The 10,662-nt window shown below is 41.1% G+C and overlaps 1 protein-coding gene across 16 annotated transcripts in view; it reads right to left on the reverse strand.

Moving 5' to 3' along the window:
• PLEKHA5 (pleckstrin homology domain containing A5) overlaps nucleotides 1–10,054 on the reverse strand; it is a 241,741-nt gene extending 231,687 nt beyond the window's left edge. For 6 of the 16 annotated variants that reach the window (XM_086713980.1, XM_086713966.1, XM_086713964.1 and 3 more), the window contains exons 1-3: nucleotides 9,830–10,053; nucleotides 9,600–9,679; nucleotides 7,202–7,259 (exon numbers count right to left, since the gene is read on the reverse strand). In XM_086713980.1, the coding sequence (XP_086570106.1) occupies nucleotides 7,202–7,259; nucleotides 9,600–9,679; nucleotides 9,830–9,921 (230 nt within the window). In that variant the 5' untranslated portion in view covers nucleotides 9,922–10,053. Of the gene's footprint in view, nucleotides 1–7,201; nucleotides 7,260–9,599; nucleotides 9,680–9,829 lie in introns of all 16 variants that reach the window. The other 10 variants (XM_086713972.1, XM_086713969.1, XM_086713973.1 and 7 more) reach the window with 4 other exon arrangements.
• Between the last annotated feature and the right edge of the window lie 608 nt (nucleotides 10,055–10,662).

Consider the following 10,662-nt stretch of genomic DNA (forward strand, 5'->3'; position numbering starts at 1 on the left):
AACAGCTCAAAGACTAAACCATGATTAACACTTCCACCTAGAGCTTCCCCCCACCCCCCTCCCCGCCACCTACTCCCTTATTCCAGTCAGGGTACCAATCATTCTTGTAGTCACTCAGACACAAAGACTTTGAGTAGCTTATGACCTCTTTCTCTGTCAACCTCCTAGCTCAGCACGAGTCATAGAGCCTGTCAACTCCTCTTTAATATCTTTGATCGATGGCCTTCTTCCTTTCCATTCCTGCTACTACTAACTTGGTTCAAGCAACTAACTCACAGGTTATTATAGCAACAGATCCAGAACTTGCTCTCCTTGATTCCAGGTTTGCCCCTTTCTAATCCATCTGCCTATATTAAATTTCCCTTAAAACCTTCACTTTGCACTATTAATGCTATACCAAAAATTATCTGCCATGGCAAGCTAGAAAATAAAAATCTCAGCCTGCCATTCGAAGACCAGACACAATATAGCTCCAAACAGTATGGCAGCATTTTCTATGTTAATTAACATCACTTACCAGCATGGTAGTTATCACTAGACATCACACACATTATACATGGTTCCCACCCCCATGAATTTACCCTACCGGTCATTTATATCAACCCATCTGAATTCCATCCATACCCTCACATCTACATGTAACTTTTAATATTTGACCCCAATTTATACATAATCTATTACAGAAAAATTAAAAAGTCACAGGAGAGGTGCATTTATCAACAAATGCTAAGAAACACCTTATCTACCATGGACAGATAAAGGTGGCTATACAGGGATGTATACATCTGGCCAGTCTCCAGGGCCTCCAATTCTCACTCTTCTAACTAACTTTATATTTTTCTACTCTTCATTTCTTTCTCCTTCCTAAAGATACACCAGGCATAAAAACAAAAAACAAAGAAACAAAACAAATCTACCCACATTAAGGGAAAAAACATTTGAGAAATCCAAAAAGGGTTCTCAAAATGCAACTACCTGAGTTATGCGGATGCCTGTTATTCGGTCCCAGTTAACTCCTTCAAAGACTGGAGGCCAACATCATCACCATCAGTACCACTTTTAGAGAGTGACGGGATGCCAGGCATTAAGCTACCCACAGAAACTATAAACACACTGAGCAGGCCTGGTCCTGGCAGTGGTCCTGGGGCTAAAAAGGAGAACGGGATTCCATGGTAAAATTCACTAAGACTGGAAGTCTGATGTCCCATTCTTGAAACTCTAAATGTACTTCATCATTGAAACTTTCTTAAACTGTCACAAAACACTCTACTTTTCCTTTAAGATGATACTATTTTAATTTTTAACTTTCTTTTAATGTTTATTTTTGAGAGAGACAGAGACAGAATTTGAGTGGGTTAGGGGCAGAGAGAGAGGGAGACACAGAATCCGAAGCAGGCTCCAGGCTCCGAGCTGTTAGCACAGAGCCTGACGCAGGGCTCGAACTCCCAGACTGCGAGATCATGACCTGAGCCAAAGTCGGACGTTCAACCGACTGAGCCACCCAGGCGCCCCAATGCTATTTTAATTTTTAAAAAATGTTTATTTTGAGAGAGAGAGCACTCATGCACAAATGGGCAGGGCGAGAGAGAGAGAGAGAGAGAGAGAGATGCCCAAGCAGGCTTTGTGCTGTCAGCATAGAGCCCGAAGCAGGGCTTGATCCCTTGACTGTGAGATCATGACCTGAGCCAAAATCGAGTCAGAAGTTCAACCAACTGAGCCCCCAGGTGTCCCAGAAGATATTATTTCTAAACTACATGTTTATTCCATTTTTTGTTTTCATGTCTTGTTTCTACTACTAGAGTATAGGCTCCAGGAAGGCAGGGTCTCCCCACTGTATTACAGAACAGTGCCCAGCATTTACTAAGTGCTCCTGAGTGAAGGTAAATGAATGACCAAATTGCAAGACCCTGTTATTATAATACTAGTCACAGGTTTTTAGGGGGTTGAACAAGCTTTTATTTGTAGGTTGGCCTACTAACCTAACTACTGTATTTGTTTCCATGAAATGACACCTCTAGCCCCAAGCAACCCACTTATGGAGAAATACATATTATAGGGCTGTTTATTATACTGTCCGGTATTTTTAGGTGTAGAGGGGCTTTAGCCCCGAGACCTTAATTTGAATGCTAGTGACTAGTGAGGCTATATGTGACCTACGATAGGCCCTTAACCTCTTTAAGCTTCAGTTTCATCTGGGGAAAAAAAAAAAAAAAAAAAAAGGAAAGAGAACAGTAAAAGGCCATTGTGGAGATTAAATTCATCTAATGGTACACTGAAGGACCTAACACTTAAATAAGTCCATGTTGTCCCCACCATCTCCCTCTTTCAATCCACTGCCTGTTCTTTCCAATATTACAGACTCCTTGAAGGTTGAAACCATAGTTGATAGCTGTGCTGTACCTAATGGATTAGCGTAAACTGCTTCACACGTATAAGAATCACACGTTATAGTCCAAAACTCTCTGTTATGAATATAAAAAATATAATGCCCATAAACTGTTCTGAAGCATTATATTGCTAGATCCAATTATAATATTATGGTATTAATGTACCCAACAATTTTAAATATCAAATATATAGGAAAATATTCTAAGATTCTTGGTGGCAGTTGTGTTACGTTCCCTACCTTTGCTTATAGTTCGAACTGTGATAATCTATGAAGAAACACGATTTTTCCCCCTCACTCACAACCTTAAGTGGCTATGTCAAACTAGAATTCCCTTCACTGCAGGTTAGTTTGAAATTCTAAGCACACATTAGATCCAGTCATTGAAGATACTGAAATGAAACTTCATTAGTGAAAAATCAAACACTGCTCTATTTGCATATCTAAGAAAAAGTTCAATTTTCAGAACTTAAAATTTTAAGTCAAGAAAAAAATCAGTATGAAAATATAACCTCACAAAATTTACATCCTACTTTATTACCCTGCAAAGACTTTTTATGATTCCTAATTCTACCACATAAGACAATGACCTTTAAATAATCAGAACAAAGTTTCTCACTATTCAGAGAGCATTGTTTTAAGATTTATTTGGCACCTAAAGTTAACCATCTTAAAGCTTTGAAGCACAAAGGAATAGTCAATGACACATCCATTTTAAGCTACCATGACCTGTCATTAGAGTCATTAAGCAGTATTTTCAAGGAGTAGCAGAAAGCTTTAAAACTTTCAAATATATAAGACTGTCTTCTGTACTTCATAAACTAAGTTATTTGGATATCTAGAGTTACACTTCATAAATTATAAAATGCACTGATAATTTTCTGCATTCTTCCTAAAGATAAATAAAATGAATTGTTAAAAAGCAATATGGAAACTCAATAACCAAATTCAAACATTGTATATATGTATTTATTATACATAAACGTGATAATTTCGAAGCTGGCTAGCTTAAAGTATACAGAAAAAACACTTTTCTCAGAAAAAAATTATCCAACTTTAGGATAATTTTCAAGCATTAACATTTTTTTGACCAAATGGATTTAAAGTAAAATACATTCTCTATATTATATATTCTTTTATCTAACTGTAAGCTTTTATTAAAGAACCAATTCCAAAAATTGTATAAAGTAAACTGATGACCCAATTCAAATCTATACAACTCTTAACGCTGATCAGGTCCTCTGTTGACATTAGCACCATTAACTGTTTCCATGCAGCTCTCCAGGGAAGATATGTATACAAAGCACAAAACGCAGCAGCAACAGAAAGAAAGCACACACCAGTCTGGCACTACACACTTCACACTCATCTGCAGTTAATCTACACAAAGTTTAAGGAAGAAACTAAAATAGTTGGCATGATAGGAAAGCTAAGTAGCTTTCCATATTTCCCACATCATCTCTTCTTGACCCTCTGAGTTCATCATTTTGTAGACTTTTGCAAATTCCCAGAACATTATAAAATCCAAAGAATTTTTAAAAATTGGATGGAATTTAGAGGTTGCCATTTCCAGCCCGCCTAACTTAAAGGCATGAAGACTGAACTCCACGGTCTTGAAGAAGTTCCAGACACAGGCTAGCTCTTACAACTTACCCCCACTGCAGTCCTCTTTCCCCTTTTACCACCCCTAGAGATGTAATGGTCACTACCAAAGTATTATTCAAAAATAAATTATTCTTGGCAATGTGCCATTTTGAACAACCACTAACATTTGTTCAGAAGAGAAATGACCTGAGAGTCACATGTGCCTTACTTGGGAACAAAAGTAGAAATAAGTCAAGTACTTTAGGTCTTTCTTCTTGCTAAGGGAGCCTCCCAGGAACACTTGCTTAGGAATAGCAAGAGGGTCAACGTGTCTTTAATTGACCTATCTTCCCTCTTCCCACGAGAACAAAAACTACCCTGTTCCCTGTATCACTTCCTTTCTTATAATTTGATCAATAACCTCCTTGCTTCATCGAAGAAAGAACCAACAATGAGAAATATATCCACCAACATTAATCAGTTTGCTACTTCAGAGTCCTACCCTTTCTTCTCTGAACATTCTAAATATAGTTCACATTCCTGCTGTTTCTCATCTTGCTGTCTCTGCAGACTATAAGTTCCAAAGGCATGTTTCTGTTGTTTTATTATGTGGTGTGACAATGGAAACAGTAATTCTTCTGACTACTTCCAGGATTAAAATGAGATTCAGACATGACAATATATGTGAAAGCACTTGGTGAACGGCAAAATTTATGATAAAAGTAATGTCCCATCATGTGAAAATGATAAAGTATTCTTAATTGCTCATAACAAGACAAGTAAGCAAAAAGTTTCTAGGAAATTACGGCCTACATTAGCGATTTAACTATCTTAAATTAGTCTGATACATCTAGAAAGGAAAAGTAGTAGCACCTAACATTCAGCAAATCATGTATTTGTCAATGATCATTTTATTTCAAAGAAATTTAATGACTGATATATTTATATAGCATGCTCAACTTTAGAACAAATTACTTTCACAGTATAAATTTATTACTACTTTCTGATACAATTATTGGTTGTCTATTAACACCACATGATTAAAACCCACTAGTTTAAAATGTCTTCAGAATTAAACTAAAATTATTATAGCTTTCTTAATATTGTCCTCATTTTCCTGAGAAACTTACTTGGGCATGACATTCAAGTAAGATTCTAATTTGTTTAAGTCAACATAAAAGAAAATGTAATCAAAATGGCTAGAAAAAAAAAAATTCAGTCTTTCTAACAGCTCAGTTCTGGATTAAAACATATTCAGCCCACACAGAATAACATTTTGTACTGTTGAATAAATGTTCATCTAAGAATGTACCTATTCACAGAAATTAAAATATTATGAGAATTACACTGTTACCCCTATTCTTGTAAGATCAGCTAGACTTAATGTACAGTAAAAATATATTGGCTAAAAATAAATGAACTCCATCAAAAAAACCTTCCTTCAGAAATATCAATACTACATCCAAAAAAAGAAGCATCCTTTTCATGGCAATACAAACTCACTTTAATTCAGGATGAATACAGTCACTAAAAAAATACTTGGTGACTCTGCACTTATGCCTTTATTTTTTAGATCATATAATGATGTATAGCACAATCTCCGAATAAAAGATGTGATAAAAAACATCCAGAGAAGAACCACATCATGAAATCGTCCATTCCTATAGCTTACTTCTGCTTTCTCTATTTCTATATTCAAATGCAAGCATTCCTAATACCTATAAATATCCCTTGACATTTTACATAAATATCATTCTGAAAAATTTTAAAACCATACAAATTAATTATAATTTAACACAAGTATGGTGTGATCTTAAAAATATCACTTAGTAGGGGCACCTTGGTGGCTCAGTTGGTTAAGTGTCTGATTTTGGCTCAGGTCATGATCTCAAGGTTTGCGAGTTCAAGCCCTGAGCCCTGTGTTGGGCTCTGTGCTGACAGCATGGAGCCTGGAGCCTGCTTCAGTTTCTGTGTCTCCCTATCTCCCTGCCCCTCCCTCACTCATGCCCTCTCTCTCTCAAAAATAAATAAACATTAGGGGCGCCTGGGTGGCGCAGTCGGTTAAGCGTCCGACTTCAGCCAGGTCACGATCTCGCGGTCCGTGAGTTCGAGCCCCGCGTCAGGCTCTGGGCTGATGGCTCGGAGCCTGGAGCCTATTTCCGATTCTGTGTCTCCCTCTCTCTCTGCCCCTCCCCCGTTCATGCTCTGTCTCTGTCCCAAAAATAAATAAAAAAAACGTTGAAAAAAAAATAAATAAACATTAAAAAAAATTTTTTTTAAATATCATTTAGTAAAATACCTTACTGGGCCCAATGAAATAAAGGTAACTTCAGCTAGGTATCCATTATGATTAATAAACTATTGACATCTCAATCAATTCTTGTGTTTTAAGCATTCTCTTTTCAGCCTCAGTTCCTTAAAATTAAACAAAAAATTCTAAAACAACAAAAACAAGCTCTTAAGTAAACAGTTTATCTGATTTAAAATGAAGATAAAACCACCTTTATTTTCCCCTTGGGGAGTAAAAAACTTTCCTACATACTGTTGACCTCAAGCACTGTATTTGTCCCCAAGTACTACCAAGAGAACACTAAATAGAAATTAGCTTAATGTTCTATAGAATTAAAAGTTAGGACTGACTGGTTACCCCTCCTTTGTAAGCTCTAGAGAGAATCTTGTACTGAATCACAAACAAACATAAATTATCTGTATTTTAAAAACCCTGATATATTTAAATAAACTGAGGCAAATTACAATGCTCCAACAGATATTTGTGAAATAATCAGTATTTATTTGTTTTTACTTTCAGCTCTGTCATTGTTCATCCAACTGTGACCTAACCTCAAGTCACTTTTGCTTCTTATTAACAACTCTGGTCAAAATACACATGAACAGAATTCACTTCAAAAGAAAAAACAAGGGGGGGTGGTGACATGCTAAAGACAAAATACTATAATGCTCTATCACCCAGGAATATATGCAGGAGCACCAAAAATGTACTTGTGGCCATAAATGATCTGATTTCCAAATGAATGAAATGTCTAGGCAAGTAACATAGAAAACTAGGAGTGTTGCCTTTTCTCTCAAAATTACAACACTATAAAGGATAAAGCCAATATTATATGATAGACCTTAAAAATCATGATCATATCTAGAGATATAACTATTCAATTGAAGATTACAACATTTAAATTACTGAGGGAAAAAAAAAATCACAATGAAAAAACTCACTTTATATAGTATCTTGCACCTTCAAAAGTATATGCTTCTTCCCAGCCAGTAGGCAAATCTAAAAAACATACATTTCACAGTTAGTATTACTTCAGTGGGATAGCAAAATAAGTTTCCATCTATTTTAATTATTCATTTTCATGATCAGGTATTTTCATTTCTTAGGATTCTTCAAAAAAAACGCTGTACTGGTAACAAAACTCGTAGTCAACATAGTATCGTTTTTGGCAAAATGGTAATTCAAATTTAAAGCCACCAGAAAAGTATGAACAATATTAGAGATTATCTTACGTGATTATACACTTTAATGATCAAAGTGAAAAGGAACTACTCTTTGGCATCCAAAAAAAGCAAGGAAAGCCTTCTAATCCTAGGTAAAATACCCATGATGGTTGGCCAAAAACGAAAAAAAAAAAAAAACAAACCCAACACTGCATAAAAGGCAACACCTGCTTCTTCTCACTGTGTCTATTTAAAACGGTACCTTTCAGCTACATAAATGAATCCATCCAGAAAGTGTCACTGATGAGAAAAAACTTCCTAAGTACTTAATTAGGGGAAAAGAACTCTGATATCACATACTTAATACATGTGTTTCTACAGATTTGACTTTAAGAGATGTGAAGTTTCAAGTAATAAACCTGGGAACAATTCAGGTGAATGATGGTAATTTTATTTGCTACACATTACAAATGACAAGTGGCTTGGATTTAACCATAATCTCTCTGAAATAAAAACCAATGATGTGTGTACAAAACCACACAAAGTAAACCAAACCAGAAAAGAAATCATGATCCGTCTTAGAAATTAATGTGAAATCATATAAAATAAAATTTTTCTGTAGTGTCAATGTTATCAAATCTGTGGAGGTAATTAGGATACAAATTCATATTACACATAACCAAAATAAGCATGAAATAATTCCACAAGATGATTAGGCTAAATAATTACACCATACTGTCTTTTGTGAAATAAATTTATTATCCATATGGCAAAGAGGCCATCAGAGTTGATATTATGTATGCAAAACACTGAAAAGTATATTGAAGTCAAAGACTGCAGCGGGGAGTTAAGAAATATGACCGTGTATTAGTCAGAAATGCCTTAAAAATGTAACCTCATCATGCTTGCTACACCAGCTTTCCCTTTCCTCCTCCACCTTTTTGCAAATTTGGGTATTAGTCACTTAACTCAACTCCAGAATTTCATAGAAAAGGCAGGCTTGTTCAATATCCTGGCAACTCTAAGGGACTCCCAGAATCTCATAGTTGGAGAGAAAGTATCCCAGAGAGCAGCTCTAAAGGACTGCTGAAGCCGGCCTCACCTTCGACCCAAACAATTCACAAGCCTTTCCAATTACCAGAAACAGAGGGAAGCCAGTAAGAGAACACATGTTATATTTCAAAGACAAACAAGTTTCACGAATGTAAACAAAGAATGACAAAAGAAAGCCAGACCAGCACTGAAGCTACCATCAACCTTTCTCCACTTCAATTCACATTTAGATTCAAACGAGCCAGCAAAGGCACTAGAGAGACCCCCATCCAAGCCGACCCTCTCCAATTAGGGCACAAATGCCCACACGCGGGACAGCCCCTAGCACGCCCACCGCCTCCTGGCGGTCTGTGCAACCTCTGTGCTGCTGCCGGGGACTTTGAATCTCGCTGGCCAGCAACTGCAGCTGCAAATGCCTCCTTGGGTTCCGGCTGCTGCTCTGGTGGCAGGAGGAAACGCGCCAAGCGTTTCCTGAGCCATTCACTGTCACACAGAGGAGCGCAGCACCCCCGAACTCCTCTCCTCCTCCTCAATCAGTCACCTACCCACAGGTCCCACCTAGGAGGAGGAGGAAGCCACACGACTAGAGGCAGCTGTCCGACGAGCAGGGAGAGGATGTGGATCCCATTATCCCGGCGGACGAGTGCCAGGGTCCCGGGCTGCATGGAGGGGAGTGGGGAAGGACTTCCCAAAGGTTAAAAGGGGTTGAGATCAGGGAACGAGGGTGGTGGTGGAAGGATTTAGGAGTGGCTGCGGGAAGAAAAACTCAGGATCCCAGATTCCTGGTAGAGGAGAGTCGGCCTCCTGGGGGCGGGGGGGGGGGGGGGAGCGGGGGGGGAGGGGTCCAGGTTGGGATGGGGGAGAGGGCCCAGGAAGAGAGGGCGCCGTCTCCAAGTGGCGATGAAAGGCTGAAGAGAAGCGTCCAGAGACTCGAAAGAACTCCCGCGGCGGGGCCCCCGCCGGCCCCTCTACCTGCGGCCACCCCCGCTGGCCTCCGCCCCACTTCGCCGCCTCCCGGGGACGGCGGCTGGGGGCAGGTTGCGGGGAGGCGGGCGGCCGGGGCTCTGCCGCCTCCTCCCGGCGGAGCCCAACTCCGCTCGGGCCCGGCCGGGCTCAGCGTTACCTGTGCTCTGCCTCCGGTGTCCGGTGACCACGGCCTCGCCGGTGACGGGGTGCAGCCAGGTGGTGCTCTTCGCCTCCTCGCTGCAGGGATGAGAGAAGGGGCAGAGACGGAGCGTGAGTGGGGGCGCCGGAGGAGCCGAGAGGGCTGAAGCGGCACAGACCCGGCTCCCTCTTCCCCTCCCGCCAGCCTCCCGCACCCTCCGGGGCCCCGCGCCGTCCCCTGCTCTTTACTTGATGAAGAAGACTCGGCCGCCCCTGGTGATCCCGTAAGTCCAGGACCGGGGCAGGGAGCAGATCCACTCCAGGTTCAGATCCGCCGCCATGTCTGATCCCCAGCCGCCGCCGCCACCTTCTCCTGCTGCCGCCGCGGCTGCCGAGGGAGGAGGGAACGAGCGAAGGGAGCGCGGAGCGAGCGCGGCCGGAGCGCGCCTCCCCGGCCCGGCGCGCCCCCGCGCGCGCCCTACCCCCTCGGGCGGCGCCCGCCCCGCCGCCCCGGCTGGGTCGGGCCCGCGTCGCCGCCCCTCCGCATCCTCCGCGGCCGCCGGTCGGCCGCCCCGCCGCGCGCTCGGGGGATGGGCGAGTGGCGCCGCGCCCCGTAGCCAGACCCCTCCCTCGCGCCCCTCCCGCGCTCCCCGCCCGAGCGAAGGTTCCGGGATCGATTAAAAAAAAACAAAACAAAAAAAAACCCCACAACAACGCGTCCTGCCCCCAGGGCTTTGCCCGAAGGCTTCCCAGCCTAGAGCGCGAGTCAAAGGGAGCGTAATCCCTGCGCCCCAGATTGCTCTCTTTCTAAAACAACAGGAACACAGTGGCTGAGCTTTGTTTTATTAGAGCTATTGGCTATCAGAGGTTTTTCAAAAATATATCGCTTTAAAATAGAAAGCTGCTTTATTAAAGCACACGGAAGGCTTTTCCTGTTTGTGTCTTGTGTGCCAGATAGCAAAGGTTTGACTAGTTATCGTGGGCCCATGAAATATGAGTAGATTCTGACTTGACAAAACAAGTTTGCTTCTTCCTAGGCCCCTTAAATCATACAATGTTTTATAAAATGAAACCTTGACTTT

The sequence above is a fragment of the Puma concolor genome, chromosome B4 (assembly GCF_028749965.1).
Source record: "Puma concolor isolate L17-30 chromosome B4, mPumCon1.1.hap2, whole genome shotgun sequence".
In the NCBI taxonomy this organism is placed as follows: Eukaryota; Metazoa; Chordata; class Mammalia; order Carnivora; family Felidae; genus Puma; species Puma concolor.